Source organism: Carassius gibelio, chromosome A2, assembly GCF_023724105.1.
Source record: "Carassius gibelio isolate Cgi1373 ecotype wild population from Czech Republic chromosome A2, carGib1.2-hapl.c, whole genome shotgun sequence".
NCBI lineage: Eukaryota > Metazoa > Chordata > Actinopteri > Cypriniformes > Cyprinidae > Carassius > Carassius gibelio.
In genome coordinates, this window is record NC_068372.1 from 17848026 (window position 1) to 17867875 (window position 19850).

The 19850-nt window shown below is 40.4% G+C and overlaps 1 protein-coding gene across 1 annotated transcript in view; it reads left to right on the forward strand.

Annotated features, from left to right (window-relative positions):
• The first annotated feature begins 7977 nt into the window (after positions 1-7977).
• The window catches only part of LOC128029285 (zinc finger SWIM domain-containing protein 5), a 39828-nt gene continuing 27955 nt past the window's right edge, over positions 7978-19850 (forward strand). Inside the window, exon 1 of the mRNA XM_052616980.1 lies at positions 7978-8603. Within this exon, the coding sequence (XP_052472940.1) occupies positions 8105-8603 (499 nt within the window). The 5' untranslated portion in view covers positions 7978-8104. The remainder of the gene's footprint in view (positions 8604-19850) is intronic.

Below are 19850 nucleotides of genomic sequence, written 5' to 3' on the forward strand. Positions count from 1 at the left end.
AACCCTTGTCATCACAAATGAACAAATGTGGAAAAACGTGTTCACTTGGGCTTCACACATATACACCATGAAATGTTCCAAAATATATAATATTTAATATGTGATTGCACATGTGAAGTTCAGTTTGTGGTTTTTCTGTAAGGGTTGAAAATATGTTTTGAAGTGGAAGAACACAGAATGCATTACCTCTGTTGAATTTCTTTAAATTACATTCCTTTTCCTGTCATCCAAACACACACACACACACACACACATACACACACATATATATATATATATATATATATATATATATATATATATATTTTTTTTTTTTTTTTTTTTTTTTTTTGACTAAAATTTTTTTCTTTTTTTAATATGGCTGCTTAAAATGTTGCTGGTGCACTGTAGAATGACCAGTACATGTCTGACAACACCCAGACTCAGTGCTTCCTCAGCAACAGCTCTCTCTCTCTCCTGTCAAACCGTGTTTCAGTCATGCAGCAGTGAAGAGCAGACTCTCAGCAGGATGAGACCTCACTGAAAAGACAGCAGAGAGCTGGAGGTATCAACTCAGAAGGTTTAACAATGGCTGCCACTTGAGTAAAGAATGTGTTCATAAATTGCACATCCTCACGATGACGAATAACAGTTTCTTGTAAAGTACTGGCAGGTTATTAAAACCACATACATCATCAGAAAAACCTAAAATGAAGCACTTCAGCCTATAAAGATGACAAAACGGTACAGAGAAATAATAAACACACAGTTTGAGCCATAGCACTAAAGGCAGCTGCACTCAAAAAAATGACTCTTTGGCTGAACATGATTCTATCATGGACAGTGGTTCCACATGTTTGTACCATGTTATTTGGACATTAATAAATCAAGTTATAAGGACTTGTCTACCTTTAGTTGAGTTTACTCAGTTTGCTTTAGTTCATCCTACATGAAATATCTGAGTAGAGATAATATGTTTACATCATGTAGAACCACTGTCCATGCAAGTTTAGCCAAAGTGTTATAAAAACATTAGCAAGTAAGATATAACTTTTATTTACACATGATGTTAATTGTTTGGAGTTTAAGGATGTTACTATGTGTACATCATACACTAGCACTCTCATTAAAGTTGCTTTTTTTAAAATTAAGTATTTTAGACGTTCTTTCAACCAGGTCCTCAACCCAACCACCAGCTCCACACTTCACCACAATGGTAACTCGCACAAAATACACCAATATAAAGTCTTTTAAAATGCCCACATAATAGAGCATTATACATGAAAAAGTCTCCTTATTATCACATTTTATTAAAAACTGCATAAAATAACACTTTATTTCAACATTTTCTCTCCCCATATCCAGTCCTGTGCAAAGCATGATGGGAAGTGTAAAACTTATTTTGAGGGACTTGATTGAAACATGTTCTTTCAAAATGAAAACTTTATGTTAAACCAACGAGAGACAGGTTTAAGTCAGTTTAACATGACACAATCATGTTGAAATGAAAAATAGCCAAAATGGCATTAATTCAACATGAATTGTTCAGGTAAAGTGAACAAAACTAAAAATTCATTTTTTTTGAGTGTGTGGATATATTAATTAATATGGTATAATTTATTCATTTTTTCAATATAAAACCAATAAAATAAATAATAACTATAACTCTCTCTCTCTCTCTCTCTCTCTCTCTCTCTCTCTCTCTCTATATATATATATATATATATATTATTATTATTATTTGGTTTTATATTGGAAAATTAGTGAGCAAATGATACAGATTTAAATTGAACACAAAAGAAACTTCAAAACTCTGTTTAAGCTATTAATATTAATTACAACGTACAGAAACAATATCTAGATGAAACATCCATCCATCCATCCGTAAATCCATTTTCCAAAACGCTTGTCCTATGTGGATGTTGGGAAGACTCAGCTAAAAATACAGACAGGAACACGAAACCTGTGTCTGTGCTGTGAGCAGAAGAATGAAGTCAGGCAGACAATTCAAAAGAACAAAGACAATGCTAATATCCAGCAGATATGTCACTGTTGTTGTAAGTTCACTTTCATGGTTATATATCTGCATTGTATCTAGTCGACTGGTATCCATAGAGACAAGCTTTGAGGATCAAGGTGATATTCCAAAGTAATATCTTCAACAACCTGATCTCATTGTCATTCATCTATAGCTTTGGCCTTTTGGTGGTATTTATTCTATTGTGGATTTTGACTTATTTGAACATGCAAATGAGGTATATTGTAGACCTGGGTCTCTGCTGTGCTCAAATACACACATCACGGTTATCGGGATGAGCACCCACCTCCCCATAGACTATCACGCTAGTCATCTAAGCCTCTTGGATTGCATGGAGGCAAGTGAGGCCTAGAGGCCTGCTGTGCGTAAAATCACCCCTAACACCATTAGAAGCATCCAAGCAATCACACTACATGGGCGTGAGACAGACAACAGTGCTTTCTGTCCATGCCATTTTGAATTTGAGGGAGAGGCTCATTTAGGAGACTGGCCATTTCCATTGACTGTTTCCTGTCTCAAAGAAGCTTGATTACTGAGAGGGAGACAGACCGTACAATTCACATGAATGTGATTGTTTTAGGAAGACATGATTTAGGAGAACTGATTAAAGAGAAAATGAAAATATATAGGCACAATTTGGGCTGCGAGGCTGGCGAACACTGGAGTTAGGAGTCTAAAAGGAGACTTAAGTTATACTTAAGAAACAGTATGGATATACTGTGTCAACATTTTTATCAATTAAAACTAAGTAAAATTAAAACATTTATTTTTACTTTAACATGATAGCCATAATTCCTTTAACAATAGGAATATAAAACAAATGTGCATTTTATGTTTTTATGCTTCAGTTTTAGCTTGCTCACTGGGGTTGGTATTTATTTGTGAAAGGCACTATACAAATAAATGTAAATGTTATAGAAATGGATTCTGTCTCAAATATTGAAATATTAAAATCAAACATTTCAAGATTTTTTAATTATAAAATGTTGTACATAATATGAAGTCTTTATAATTTCATGCTTAATTTGATCGGACAGTATAAATATGTCTTTATGCATTAAAATATATACAGTATTTAAATGTAATATTAGTTTTAAAATTGCTATTCACATTAAGTCAACAATGGTTACAACAAACAAACAAACAAAGACACTAAAATTGTGAAATATTTTTTACAATTTAGAATAACTATAATGTAATAAAATATATATTATAAATATATTTATATATTTATATAAATATATTAATATAATATATAATACATATATTTAAAATATTTATATATTTTAAAATATAACTTATTCATGTGATGGCGAAGCTGAATTTTCAGTAGCCATTACTGCACTCTTAAGTGTCACATGATCCTTCAGAAATAGTTTTAATGTTGATTTTCTACTCAAGAATAATTTCTTATTATAATCAATCTTAAAAACAGTTGTGTTGCTTAATATTTTGGTGGAAACTAATGCTTTTTGTTCCAGGATTTTTTTTTAAATAGGATTGTTTTTTTTTTAGAAACCTGATTGAGTAAAGTGATTTCAAAAGCCCTTGAGTAAAGTACAAACTCCCACAAATAATACTTGAGTAATTGTACTTTGTTATTGTATACCCAAGTGCTTTACACACCCCTGACTGGAGGATTCCTGTGGACAGGTGAAAGGGGGGCGACACAAAAGCCTTCATCCGTGCTTTTTCCTGCATCTGCATGCTCAGCACAGCCCAGAAGGACATATCAGTGCCTCCACAGTAAACACTCCTACTATTGGTCCAGGGCCATCTCATGAGACCAGCTCCATCCTGCACCCTTAAATAGCTTTAGGCCACAACAAAGAGTAAGGATTGAGGGAGGAAGAAGATGAATGAGGGAAAGAGAAGGAGGGCATGGCACAGAGGAGGAAAGAGGGTGAGGATGTGTGAAGAGGGCCTAAGAGCTTCTGTCACTTCTGGTGTGAACACTAAAAAACCGGCCAGCGACGGGGGGTTGAGTGGGCGAGGATGGACCCGGTAATAAATTTAGCTTCTGTGAGGCTGAGTGAGGGAATACACAGACAAAAGCCCCTTTCACATTGCTTGTTGGTCCCGGAAAATTGCCGGAGTGCCTTCTGTGTGAATGCAAACACGTCCCAGGATTGATTCCGAAATCGATCCCGGGTTGGGGACCTAGTAACATTGGCGGGTTCAGTTGCGGAATGAGCTCTGTGTGAACAAAAGCCAGAATCAATGCCATAAAACATTTCGCCACAAATCTGGGAACAATTGCCAGGACACATTACCCGTGTATCATCCAGAATCTCAGTGTGAAAGGGACTAAAGAGGCATAAAGGAGGTGACGCTGGCACACTTGTGGGAGGAAGCAGTTAAGAAGTAATGGCAGTTATGCCGGACCCAATACACAAACACCTAATTGACACCAATGTCTCAATCATCACACTATCAGCACAACAAATGTTCAGTCTGACCTGACCCTGACAGACATCTTATCAGCCCAATCAAACAGACCAAATGAGACTTAAAAACCTCTCACCACAGGAAACAAAGAGGCTGGGCTTTATACGTTTTGCATGCCAAACTACATGCTGTCTTCTCTATTGTGTGGGGAGAAGGCTTTGTGAAGAGATCAGCATGCCTTCAAGACATTAGCTGAGCCACACTCTGTGAGACAAAAGGCTTAGGTAATTCTCTTTCTTTCTCACATGGGTGACTTGGGCTCTCCTCTTTTGCCAAAGTCTGACTCCATTTAATGAACGCTGCAAAGAGTGATGACAAGAAGGGCCTGGGGGAGGGGGGGGGGGGGCGCCACACCACTGCAAAGATAGAAATCTGGCCCTACAGGTGGAGCTGGGTTCTCTATCAACAACGCCATTGTTCCCCTCCCCAACCGCCGCGCGGCACAGAGCCACAACCTGCCTCGATCTCGCTGACATCATTGCGTACGAAGAGGGGAAGGCGGTCAAAACCTGATACATACATATGTTCTTGCTTGTTTGGTTTGGTTATGCTGAAAATGACTGTCGTTACGCAGTCTTAATAAACCCTAGAGGCTTCTACGCATTCTTAGACACTGTGTCAGGATGAGCAACACCCCGCTTGAGTCTGCCAAGTCCAAACAGAGCCTAGAAGAAGAAGCAGACTAAAATGAATGGAAAGGTGTATTTTGAAAAAAAAAAAAAGCATGTTATTAAGTACACCTTGCTAGTACCAGGTTGGACCACCTTTTGCCTTCAGAAGTGCCTTAATTCTCTGTGGCATTGATTCAACAAGATGTTGGAAACATTCCTCAGAGTGTTTGGTCCATATTTACATGATAGCATCAAGCAGTCGCTGCAGATTTGTCGCCTTCACATTCATGATGTGAATCTCCCGTTCCACCACATCCCAAAGCTGCTCTATTGGATTTAGATCTGGTGACTGTGGAGGCCATTAGAGTTATGTCATGTTCAAGAAACCAGTCTGTGGTGATTTGAGCTTTGTGACATGGTGCATTATCCTCCTGGAAGTAACCATCAGAAGTCATAAAGGGATGGACTTGGTCAGCAACAATATTTAGGTAAACTGTTGCATTTAAACAATTCTCAATCGGTACTAAGGGGCCCAAAGTGTGCCAAGAAACTATCCCCCACACCAAGAGCAGCCTAAACCACTGAGACAAGGCAGGATGGATCCATCCTTTTATGTTCTTTATGCCAAATTCTGACCCCACCATCTAAATGTCGCAGCAGAACGTCAAACATTTTTACAGTGTGGAAGAAATGGAATTCTGTATCTTTTTGTATACTTTCACATGACGTAAGACTGACAGATGTGCTGAAGACATTGAATTGGGCCTGAAAATAGATGGACAGGAGGCCGCCGATGGCTCGAAAGGATGCAATACCCTTTATTGTATAGTTGTTATTCCCAGAGAGACCTCTTTTGATGGGGTTTTTTTCCACTCTCTTGTACCCCATCAATCTTTTTCCAATTACCTGTCTTGTCTCCCCCAAATCTGTCACAATTGTTGCCTTGGTAACTGGTAGCGTCCAGCGCCATTATATTTTGGTCCACTGTTCGATTTGTGTTGATGTGGCAACATTTCCCTTAGACGAACGATCCTGAGAAGAAATCATGGTGCGATCAGGTTGGGAAGCTCTTGAATAAGATGTAATCAGTACTATAACACAACTGCGCTGGCTTAGAATGAAAATGTTTGATAAAAATGTTAGATAGCAGAAGAATATTGCCTTCGATTCATCTCCATAATAACTGTTGTGGTTAGCATGTGGTCTGCTGTGCTAAAAAAACAAAAACACACAACAACAACAACAACAACAAAAAAAAAAAAACAATGTCTCTGCCCTCAAGGATGTTTCCCTACACTGGGAGCCCAGGGTGCTTTGAAAAACACCAGAAGTGACAAGACTCCCTCTTCCAGACTGTCATGCACATATGTATACACATACACACAGAGACTAACACACTCACACAGTGGACTCGCAGAATGCCATTAGATGCCTGGTATCCTGTGTGGTGAGCTGTCAGCTTGTCATCTTTCAGTCGGTGCACTCGACTGGACAGCAGCGAGCATGCTGGGATGTGACAGCCAGTAAAATGGAGTCCTGTCATTATTCTCCCCACACCTGCTGTTCTGGTTCCCTAAGAGGCAGCAGACAAATAAACATATAAACAAACAAAGTAACAGACATTCCCAATGTTTAGAGCCAAAAATGAAAAACATGCCCTTGTATAAATAAATGGACAGGATGTCAAGTTTCAGTTCAAGTTTTTTTTTTTACTTAATTCTTTCATTCTCGGGTTGGAATGTTAACATGACACCTAACGAAGTGCATGTCAGCAGAGTTAGACAAGATACAAATATCAGCAAGTTGTCAGTGGCCCTCAGGCCATTGTTATGTGCATGTGAAAACTGCAATAAATGCTGTGGGCAGCATTAGTATCATCTGAACTCTTGATGGTCTTTGTCTTGCAGATCTCATAGGACATTTCTAAAAACAATCCAGTAAAATTATATAAAAATTAACAATACAACATATCATTGGCCTGGAGCTGCTAAGAGAGGTGGGAGACGACAACAGCTGGCTGCAGGAGTCACTGTTATTACAGGGCATGAGGTGAAGTTCCTTAAGTGTGTCGATTAAAAGATCATGAAGGTAGCATGCAGAGAGAGAGAGAGAGAGAGAGAGATGGGGGGGGGTCTAATGAGGTGAGAAATAAACTTGCAATACAAAGGTAAAAACTGGAATGTTATATCATAAAGATTTACCCTAGTGAATACTTCTAAAGGAGCTTTTCTTTTTGAAAAGTCAATTTATGTATAGATATACTGATTTGCTGTTCAACAAACATTTCCTATTATTATATATGTTAAAATTAATTGTATTTTTGTAGAAACTGTAGAAACATTTTTGCAGGTTTCCTTGATGAATAGAAGGTTTAAAATAATTATTTGCAATCGATTGTTTCGATTGTCACATTAAATGTCTTTACTGTCTGAAATTCATTTCTAATTATGATAAGATAGATGGATCTTGACAGCACCAATAAACTGACATTATATACTTGGCCACCAGGGTGGGTAGTAGACATCTGAGTTACTTTATCATAGAAACATTTCAAACTTTGTCACACCATACTCAAACGGCAGCTGGAGAGTTCTCCGCATTTTTACAATGCTCGAGGGGAAAAGAACATGCAATGCACACTTCTTGTACATTCAGAGACTGTAGACTGTATCGTTATGATGACACGAATATGTGCCCTTTTAAAAACAAACGTCTCTGCGCTTCTGCTGGCCTTTGAGCCAACGGTAGATGTTTAAAAACAAAACACACTGCAACAGATCATATATTTAAAGTGCACGAGTTGTAAATAACAAGAAGTTTGTCACAAACGGTCCGTCCTATCAACACCGTGCCTGTCAGTTCAGCGTACACATGCGCATCTCCTCGTTGCAGCGCGACCTCGCGATTGGCTGGAGCGCGTTTGTTATTGGTAGTGACGTAAGTGAAGTGACGACCCTCCCGTTGTGCGGTGCCTCCGTCTGTGCGCTTCTAGAGACACGGTCCTCACTTCAGTGTTTATTTGGTTGTCATGGCGGAGGGACGTGGAGAGCTATTGCCTCGGCCGCCGCTTCACCTCTCCTTACCCCCAGCCAGCAAGCGTCCGTGCTTGCGTCCCGCTCCTCGAGGACCGGGTCCGGGGCCTGGGCCGGGATTTCCGAACTCTCGTTTCCGTTGCCCGGAATCTCTACTGGACTGCGCTGCGAAGGCCGTAGCGGAGAAATGGGCCTTCGAGAGGGTGGAGGAGCGCTTCGAGCGGATCCCGGAACCGGTTCAGCGCCGTATCGTGTATTGGTCGTTCCCGAGGAACGAAAGGGAAATATGTATGTATTCGTCGTTTCAGTGCCGAGTGGCGGGGGAAGAGGGCCCGGTAGTGGGCTCGAGCTCGTCCGTTGGATCTGGTACAGTCCCCGGAGGGGTTACGAATACAACAGTCAGCGCAGGGACGGGGGTTACCGGAGATGGACTGCCTTTTCGCCGGGGAATCCGGCTTTTGGAAACTGGTTGTGTGGACAACGTCTTACAAGTCGGTAAGTGCCGCTTTAACCGTCCAGAATACGTTGGAAGTTACATCAGAAATATTTGTTTCACTTTTCCAGTGAACGAAGTTTCTTGAGAAAAAATGAAGTGGTATCGATTAGAAACGGTAATGTTGCAGCTTTGTTTCTACAAAGTGATTTCTCGCTGCCAGAAAGGGAGCGTTTAAACGCTTTGCGAAAGAAACGGAGCGCACGTTTTAAAAATTAAAGGGCTTCTTCCCGTTGGGTATGTTGCAATGGCTTTAATGTGGAATTACTTGGAATCGGTGGCTGCAGTGTTCATATAACACTTAATAAAACACGTATTTGCATTATAAGATATAGAAAAGACTAAAGCTTATGCTTAATATTGTATATTTGAACGAACATAATGAGGTCTGTCGAAACGGAACATTCTTTCCCAGGTCGCGAGGGAGAAAAGACTAACGTGCTGGTCACAATGAATCTCTGTTGTAGGACACAGAGCTGCTATTTTGTTGCTAATGTTTCACTTTAAAGTTGTTTTCGGAGAATTATTAGCTTTTCTCTGCGTATGTGTTGTTGTTTGACGGTTGTTGGGTCTCTTGATATAATTAAGTCCAGGTTAATCCGCTTGAATCCAAATCCCACATCTTTTGTTTATTTGCTGGTTAGTCAAGACAAAGGACTCGTATTTGCCGTAGTAAAACGACTGATAAAACACGTATCTAGACTTCATCTAGCCCTCTGTTGTTCCATTTCGAAGACCCTTCCTTGACATAAGCGTTAATATGAGTAAAAAAAAAAATACTATTCGGTTAAGTATGTCGTTAGGTTATCCTCGTAGAGGCTACAGCACAATAGCTCAATGCCCCCTCACATCGGGCTAGTTCTTCTGTATTAGCCGCAATGGCAGTATTTATTTATTTTTTGGTACGTAAAGATGTTTTTCCAAACCATAGAAAACCTTAAAAAGCATTTTCAAACTTCATTGAAACGTACTAAATCGAAAAAATTGTCAAAGTAACTCGAAAAGGCTTTGGTATTTAGAGCACGAAGGCAGTTTCAATGGCTGCCCAAATGTCTATACATTTTCCTCCCCCACTCGCTCCACTTCAGTAAACATACTGGCAAAATACTATCGTGAAAGGAAGGTTAAAAAGTGATTTTTAAAAATACACACAGACAAATGCATTCTTCTAAAGCACAAAATGATCAATTAAGTGCTTGTTTGAAGTCGCCCCAAATCTCCTATAATTGTAGGTGTTATGAGCGTAGTGAAAGTGTGTGTGTATATATATATATATATATATACTTATTAAATAACTAATTAAATAAAGAATCCATGATTGATTTATTCTCACAAAGATCCACTGTGTCCCTTTAACATGCCAGTGTTAGTGGAAACGTGATAACCTAGCTGTAATGAAATAACATAGGCACTTATTTAGCAACCATGAAAAGCTCCCTACAGGAGTCAGTGTAGCCTCTTTTTTTAACGTTAAACAAATCTAGTTAAAGTTATTTTGTGTTTTTAATGTTACAAAAGTTTCTAGACTTTGCTGTTTTCACAGCTATTATGTTTTAAAGGCCTCTGTCTCAGTTTTTGTGTTATTCTGCATACATTATTTTGATAGTGTGACGTGAAGTAGTTCTAGTTTATATGTTTAATTCTGATGATAATAAGCAGATGACAAAAATGCACAGCATTTCAGCTTGGTTTGAGTTTTTAAACAGTAACCTTTTACGTGTGAATAACCACAGTCTTTTGGATTGTAAATGAAACAATGGACAGAATAGATCCTTGATAGATCAGTCATCTGACAGTAAGGGCATGTCACAAGTTGATAAACTCAGATAAAGCAAGTTTAATTGTATCTGTTTAGCTCTGCGTGTGTAGATTGTGTTCATTTGGTTTTGATGCATTCAGAAACTGCATCTGTCAGGGGAGTTCATTACTTTTTGTCCTTAACCATGAGCAATCTCAAAAAAGTGCAGTGTGGGTGTGTGTGTGTGTTTTTTTTTTCTTCTCACCAAAACAACTGCAAGATTCACCCGTGCATGCTTCAATATATTATTATTGTTGTAGCTTTGAGTCATCAATGCCACAGTTTCCTTTAGACCTGTTAAAAACCCTCAAATGCACAGCAACGGTGTAAACCACTTTTAACGTTTATTTGGCATGTTCTCCAAAATGCAAGCTCGCAAAGGTTCATACACAGACACTTACTCATAGTAAGCCAGGCGTACTCTGAAGTTTGCCAGAAAGTTCACAACATAATTTCTGCTCTTTCCGAAAGCCATAGCCATAGCGAAGCATCAAAGCCTGGGGATGCTTTAGATGTTAAATTCATCGTTAGCCCATGAATGGTCAGATTTTCTGCCCCAAATATTAAGGGCTGGACAGCTTGTTACAAGAAACTGATTTGATAAGAATAATTAATTCTTGTTTGTGTAATTCAGCCACCCTACCCGGCCCACAGTCTCTGTCTTATAAAGTCCTTAGAGAGTAGGTTCTAGCTTTGAGTCAGGCTTGAGGATTATTGGGTCATGCCTTGTTACCCAGCTGTAGAGCCCCCCCTTCCATTCACCGAAAGGTGGGGGGATGTCGCTGTGTGTGTTTTGGGTGGTTTAAGAGTATAGTTTTTCACAACGATGCACAAAGCTGTGATGTGAAGCCTTTAGAAAACCTTCGAGGCAGAAGTTCGGTGGAATTTTGGCTGGAAGAGCTACTGAGAGGTTGTTTAGTCCCCTTAGTGTCTCTGTAAAACCTAGGCAAGCATTGAATTGAGTTATGTTACTCTTCAGTCAAATGACTAGAGGCTTAACGTTGTTTTGGAGACTTAACTCCACCAGCTCCTTCCGCGACTGGACACAGTACAGTTCACTGTCCTTTGGTTTTAATACACATATATTACAGTATTATAGAAAGTTATTGTGGAAGATAGATTGAAACCAGTTTGTTTGAGTTTGGAAGATTGCAGCCATTAAGCATTAAGCCTGTGGCTGCTCTGTGATGTCACTAGGCCTGTTTTTAGCTCTTTGTCTCCTTTGAGTGTTGCCATCATTTTGGGCTTTGTAATCGGGACACATCTCATTCAGCACCATACAAGTTCAACAAGGGACCGCTAATTCTGCTCTATCTTTCATCAGCCATACAGACAATATTTAATCAAGGTAATTAATTCCATGCCTGTAAGTCTCAAAGAAAATCACTTAAACAAATCTCATTTTCACACTTATTAGCACTCTTAGTTTTGAAGGACATGGCCATTAACCCAACCCCCCCTTGTCTTTATCAAAGGAGGGAAATTAATTTGGAAATAGGGGAGAGGGTGGTTATCTGCCTTGTCAGCTAATCAGCAGCGACTCGAGCAAGGAGAAAAACAACTCGCCACATTCCAGGACAGAAGACCTGTCAGAGACTTTGATCAGGTCTTTGTTTCCGAGCACTGAGCTCAGACTTGATTAAAAAAAATCTGCGCAGTCCCAGATATGTTTAGTTTTTTGAAAGTACGTTCATAGAAAAGCCTGAATATCACTATGCTATATGTGTTTTTCATACAGTGTGATGAGTGTTTTTATTCCCTCAGTGGATCTGGCATCCGTCCAGGCTCAGGAAATCGATTGCGACCTTGCCCTCTTTGCATTTTGCTGCAGCCTGCTCCATACTCTTTGGTTTTAGTTTATCAGCGATGCACTCTTCAGACACGGCCCTGTCTGCTTCACAGCTGTGTTTAGGGCAATCGGTTTAGTTCAGTAGCTCTGTTCCTGCAAAATGGAGCTCCGATTTTGAGCCAGGGGCAAGGTTCCTGTCCATATCCTACCCACGTGCAGCTGGGCTTGTGAGCTCGCGAGCTCGTCTCCCTGCTGCGGCTTATCTGTGTTTTATTGGAAGTCGTTGAGTTGCATGCACACACGCTCATTCACTCATTATGCGTTATTGCCCCTCACAATCCTAGTTTAAAATTGCTGTTAAAGGTCTCTTATGATAGAAGCTTTACCTCTTTGATCTCTGCACACAGTCGGCTGATAATTTTGTGGATATTTCGTCATGAAGTAGTTGCTTTAATGGAACTTTTATGCTTTTATGCACTGGGAGGAGTGGAATATGGTTGCCGAGCCCTTAAAGCTCTGATTTACACATGATACACATGTTTCCAAGCTTTTGGAAGTGCTGTTAACCTTTTTTTTTACTTCATCGCTGGGAGGGACTTGCCCCTTTTCTCTCTCTTTTTCCTCGCTCCTGCCTGCTTCTCTGTTTGGGTGTCATTGTCACAGATAGAGGCCGCTGAGAGTTGCTCCTCTTTTAAGAAGGGGCCTCCAGACATGCCTAATAGGGCCTCATTTGGCTGTAATTGCCTAACAAATGTAAGAGAATTCCAGAGGAAACAAAAAGAGAGAAAGGAGAAGGCAAATCAGCCAAGCGAGAACAGAGGAAGGGGGAAAAATTGGTTTGGAGGTGAGACCGTGCACAGGAAATGGAATCATATACTATGCCATGCTATGTTTAGGCAGGCAGAAAATAGAGGACGGCCCCTATCTTCAATTTGTAAAGACGTGAAGGAAAATCCTTACATCGAGGGGCTGTAACACTAAACTGGGAGTACAGGAAACTCAAGCAGCACTCAGGCAGCTACCCTCCCCCACTGAAGGCCTTTCATCCAGCTGAGATTTTGTGTGCGGGGAGTTTTTGTGGCCAGTTCACATGGAAACTTAATTTTCTCAGTCTGGACGAGAGGGGAAGGATAATGTGTATTGGAGATGAGGTCAAATATCCTGCCAGAGGGTGAAAGAAAGAGGCCCCAGTCAGTGGCAGTTAGCAATGTGCAAACCTCTATGCAAATGTCACATGGGAGGCTGTGGACTTTTTAAAGCCATCACTTCATATGTGTGTTTATTCTAGCCATACAAACCCTTCCATTGCAGTTCCTGTTTTTAGCTTGACTCGATGCCAGCCACCAATCACACTGAAGGCCCCACAATTAGTGCTGTGTGCTTTAAAGGTCTTTGCGTGATTATTGATTCTAAAGTCATTTTTTCTCCATTATTTAATTCTGCATATTGAATAGCTTCATCTTGTGCTATTGATTTGTACCTGTCTGTTTCAGCAACCTTTACTTTTTATTCAGTTGGCGTCTGGCCAAAGCTCAGTCACGGGTTGCTTTCTTGTGATCTTGTTCACAGAGTACCATATTCTTGCTAGTATAAAAACAAAACAAAGAGAGCAGATTTTGATTAGAAAATGTTTTTTTTTTTTTTTTTTTACACACATTTAGGTTAATGGGTCATTGACATGACACACTTTTGTCCTATCAATTATGATTATATAAAAAAAATAAATAAATTAACAGTGCAATTTGTGCATGCAATTTTGTAAATACCCTACCTTTTATGATGGGTGTGTTTAATTTGATTTTAATTAGATTTATATTTGACTATTATGTCATTCCTTATTTCTAGGTCAGACCGCATTACATCTTTTTTAATAAAAATTTCAAAAAGAGCACATTTCTAAGAACTTGACGTGTTTTACCCTAGATTTATCCTTTTATATCTATTGTGTGTTATCACAATCTACTTGCTGCCATTTAACTGCCTTTACAATTTGCACACAGATGGTAAAAGTCTACCTGACTGTGAATATTTATTCAGCTGCAAGCAGGATCCAGTTGTTTCGATCATTTAGACATTGGGTTGACTGGTTCAAAGGTCTGATTTGATTTGATTAAAATACCATTCATTGATACCAGAACTTGCATTTTAGTTTTAGACCCCTGAAAGAAAAACACACTCTGAGTACGATTCTTTTAAACAAGCGGAGCGAGCAAGTAGACCTCAAGCTGCCTTTGCACAGATTTCATCAATTTAGCACAGCCTACATCCATTATTTTTACATTTAATTATTTGTCTCAAGTGTGCTTTAGAAGGTCTGGCAGGGGTCTTTGAAGGGCTGATGGGTCTTTGAGCATAAAGCCCAAAGTATGTGAATTCTCAACTTCAAACACCTTCACACCACTAACTGAGGTGCCTTTTGTTCTTTCCTTCTCCCTAAACTTCCAAAAGAGGATGAGCACTTGCAGTTTTCACTTTCTCCATTGTGCGGAACGGCTGAGTTATGCTAATTTGCGTCTCTCAGTCTCAGCTCCACTGAATAAACATTAATTGCCTCCAAAGCTTAGATAGAGCACTAAAAGTAGGTACATTGCCATACTTTTGATTGTCAACTGACGTTGTTCAGACTCTTTAAAATGGCCTATTTGTTTGTTGTGAGATTTTATTGAACATACTATATTGAAGATTTATTGTGATTACCACACTGCAAGGTCAGTGCATTATTCAAAAGCAAACTCTAGGATATTGTATCTTTTGTCCTAATCTCTCTGGACTTTGTTTCATGACCCCTCTTTGACTTATAAAGTACCGTGACTTTGCATATCTTGTGGAAAACATGACTCTTGTTCTTGCGTTGCCCCAGCATATTACCTCTGAAACATCCTGCCTCCCCCTCAAGTAACTGAAGTGAATAGTGCACGGCTGATATAAGTAGTTAACAGTGAGAAAGAAAGCACAGCATGCGAGGAAGCACATCAGAGAGACCGAGAGTTGAGTTTCACACGAACATCTTCCACCTCAAGATCACTGCTGGTGTTTAGCACGATATGTTCTCCGTCATGTGACCGGGGTGGAAGAAACGGGCATGTTCGTGCAGTTGCAGATGGCCGCGCTCTCTATTATGCTCGATTAGCATCAAGCATTTCCATCCCCATTCTCTCTGTCAATCATTACCCACATATGAGAGGAAGAAAAATGATTTGGCTACTGGATAATAAAAGGACTATTCATTAGCCAGTCTCACATTTGTATGCCCTTCTTGTGGACAGGACTACCTCTTTTTTTAACATTACAAAAGATATTCCTGATGAAATATTGATGGCTCTTTTTCAAAGCAGGGTTTTCAGGAAGGCGTCACTTGCTGGTCTTAGTGCCCTGCTAGGTGCACACAATATAAATATCAATGGCTTTCCGTCTCCCCATCTCCCTGCCTACTGGCTTCTTTTTCAATATAGCTTAATGACAGGCCTCTGTTTCCCTGCAGTGGCTGTGCTGATATGGCCCATTAGGCACCGGTTTCTCGCAGGCAGCTGAGTGAACAGATGACTGCAGGAAAATGGTTCGAGGAGAGAGGGGGGAATGACAGACCTAAAAGGCAAATATGAAAGGCAGAGTAAATAACCAACCTGTCATCCCCTGCTCCCCACCTTCCTCTGGAGAGAAAAAGAGAAGCACCTCATTAGTCTTCCTGCCCTCCCTGACTCTGGGACTGACGGTGAACACGTCAGTGCAGCAGCAGACATGCAAACATGCTGAGAGGGGGCTACCCCATCCCCTCCCATCCACTCGTACTCCAAACATGATTAATGTGTGCAACAGCCGTGGGGCTATAGGTCTGGACCGTTCCTCCCCACGCTCCACGCTCTTGAGAGATCTAACCCTCTTCACCCTCCCCGGGATTCCTGCACCCTAGTTCCCTGTCAATATATTTGGAAATGTAATTCACCATCTCCTCCACAACCACTGCTGTGGGACACAGAAGTTTGACTTCTGCAGCATTCAGCAGAAATAACAGTTCAGATAATTGGTTTTCGTCTCTCGTAACCCACAATAGTAAGCTATAGCATCAGCGCAAGAATCAATCGATTCACTCGGGGCTCCTTAAATATTGAGCGTAGGACGAATCAGGCTCCATAGTGTGTGGCCAACCTCCGGTTTCCAGGTCATATTCCAACACCTGACTTTGCCGAGGCCCAACGCAGAAGTCATGTGCTGGAAAGAAAACAATGTGCTGAATAGGCATGGCTCAGAGGGTGGGGAATATGTGCTTTTCAATGGGGGATTGTGGTACTTGTCATGGGTGTAACAGGATCAGCGCGCCCTCCACCCTCGAGCGCAGAGGGCAGCCATTGTTACGCTGCAGGAGAAAGGCAGTGGGGGCCGCCGACCCGGGCTGGGCTCGTCTTGTGGGGGTGATGTCCTCTGAGCCCTACACCAGAGACAAATGCAGAGGACACTTCTCAGAGGTCACTGGGGAAAACAAATAAAGCTCATCAGAGACCAAGAGAAGAGCATGGAGTAAACGTTTACAAAGTTGAATTTAACATCAAGTTTATAACTTGTTTGTCATCCTTAAACAATGCGCTTTGCAAGGGCATCCATGATACCCCTTCATATAAACACATCCATCAGTATACCACAGTCACTTCTTAAACATCTTGAAAGTAACTTCTTGGCTGTCTTTTGATTTTAAATTCAATTTTTTTTTGCCTAGTACAATTTCTCCTCAGAAGGAAGGAACACTAAGCACTTTTTGTGCTGTGGCTGCAGAATACGGCAGGCGGAGTCAGAAAGTGTAAATCAGCGTAGAAAGCGCCCTGCCTTATCTACTGGATAAAACCAGCCTCCAACAATGGCATTAAAGCACAACTCATGAAAGCCGCAATTAAACACTATCTGATCTGATTCTGTTCGAAAGACATCATTTTTCTTCTACTTCCTTCTGTATAATGAATGCCCTCCACTTTGGGTGAAAGACACGGAACTGTCAGTATAATTGGGAAGTAATCCTGGTAGAACTGAACAGAAACTGTGCAGCCTAGCAAAGGATCGAAAGCAATCTGTGGATAATGCAGTATTATTTAGGCTACTATTAATTTGTATATATATATATATATATATATTTTACTTAAACCAAATCAAAAGCTTTAATTTTTTTTTTACTGGCACCACATTTATTCTAAGCACTGTTCTGTAGCATAAGCGCTACGTGATATAATGAAGCTAATACTGGTGGCTCTTTATTTGTGAATCGTTTGTTGCTCTCGCCTTCCCTTATGTTGACTTCAGATATTGACATTGAGCCGGTGGCACAGTATTACCTTCTTTATAAAACTATTACCATTCTAAAGATATTACACAGTAATGGATTTGTCTTGCTGTATTTTGAGCTAGCCAATCTGGGCTTGTATTGAAGCACCCGGTGTACAATTTGTTTTCATCAGCAGTAAATGGTGGATCATTGTGGCTGTGACGGGAAAGCACAAAGACCAGCTAATGAAAGGCAATGGCTGAGGCCCTGGTCTCATCACCACTCATTGCACTCATGGATGAAAACAGGTGTCCTCTTGGGGCTGGGGTTTTCATGCAAAGAGGGATTTTAGAGGAATATTCATGACAGCTATCCTTCATCGGGTGGGTGAAGGGAGGAAGAGAAGAAGAAGTGGGGGGAAGAGGGAAAACGTCAGTGGGGTAGATCTACCAGTGATTGAAGAGGCCTGTCTGGGATAATTCAGTTTGATTGGAGTCTTGGTTTCTCATTACCATTCCAGTTTCAACAGTGAGATGCCCCTCAGTCACCAGTCCACGATGCTCATCTCTTTCTGAGGATGACAAAGCCTTAAGTGCAGGTGCTGAAATGAACAGAAGGCCTGGAGTACTGGTTCAGCATTACCATTTTGCATGCATTGAGTCCACTTATAACACCTTGGGGTTGTTTATTTTGTCACAGATTGGAAACTTGTACTCTTGTTGTGATGAAAAGGATCCGTTATTAATTAGAGGCTATTGTCATGGTTTCTGGTTGAGTCATAGTGTCTGGGGTCCAGACAGTCTCGGGCACAAATACAGACATTCGAAACCCTTTGTTTTAGCCAAAACACTATTACAATAAATCCTAGCATTATAAGGTTTGGTGTTTACTTCTATTGCATTGTAAAGGAACCTGGTTTCAATAAGCTGCCTACACAGGAAGTCAAGCTCATAATGCTTGTTCATGTACAGGCAACTATTTCCTCTGTGGCATCCTTGTGGCTTGAGACCACATCATCTTCACCTGTGTCATAGTTTCATACGAGCTGGCCTCTTTTTGTTCCATGTACCCAGTATAAAGGTTTAGGATTATGTTCCGCCGCGAACGCTTTATAGAGACCTCATTTAGCACCTGGCATGTCAGTAGTCACCATTTGCAAAGTCTAACCTGTCATGAACACAAGCTTGCATTGTCCTCTCAGATGGCAAAGCTAGTTCTGCAGTCTTCGGTAAACTGAGGAGGTTAGCGCTACACCTGATTACAAAAGCCCGATCTTGGGAACTCCCTAAGGCTAAACAGTCATTGGACCATGTCAACAGGAATTGTCCAATCCCACACTCCACCCCTAGATGCTTAGTTTTAATCAATAAAAAAGTCGACCAATGCAGATCTTGTATTGTTGTCATAAAAGGCTGATTTGGCTTAGCTTGTAGCACCTTTTCTAAAGTGCTAAAATACCTTTATGGTTACATCACTTACCCAGGATGCTGCGGGCCTTGACTACTGTCAAATTAAAACCAGCTTGAGTCGAAATGGTGATCCCTGATTTTATTCCTTATCCCTTTTATGTAGTTCCTGCTTTATTTCACTGTGTTTCAGCATGGCTGGAGTTGAAGGGGTTTCCCTCCTCTCCCTCAGGTGCCACAGTCTCTCGGAGTTCAGCCCGATTTCGAATAGTGTGTGCATGTGTCATAAACACACCCTGGCTTTGAAGTCAGTCGATCACCACAATGGACGGCTGCCTCTCAATTCCCCCAGTTGTAACCCTAGAAGCCTCTTTGTGCAACACACTGTCTTTTGGTTGAACTTCAAAGCATGCAGTTTGCTTCAGTCATGGAATAATGTATTCCAATGTGATGTCCAGATGAAAGTGATGCAGGTCCATGTGTGCACCTGCATATAGATGTCGTTCTCGAATACAGTATGCTTTATTTTAACCCCCGGAACTGAAGAGCACTTCTCAGGTTATTTCAAGTAGGCCAAGTCCTAAAATCTGTAGCACAAAAGCACCTAAACACTAGCAGAATATGTATTCCCGCTTGATTTCAGACTTGCCTGGCTCTTTCCATTCCCTCAAAACATGTCTTTTGCATTCTAGAGATGCACTATATATTTGAACCATATTGATCATTGGCCAACATTAAGAGATTGTGTCAGTATATTGCATGCTAATTTTTTTCTCCCCATTTTTTACATTTAGATCTAGATCACCTTTGTCATCTCCTAAACCATCTGTGTAGTAATTTCACACTGTTAAATGTTATATTCATCTCATCACAAAATGAATATTCAGTTTTCATATTGCACAATAGAATGTATACTGCCTAAATTCACTTTTTAAAAATGATGCAGTTTTTTTGGTTTCATTTTAAATTCTATTTAGACAAAAATATTTATACTCAATTTCTGTTTGA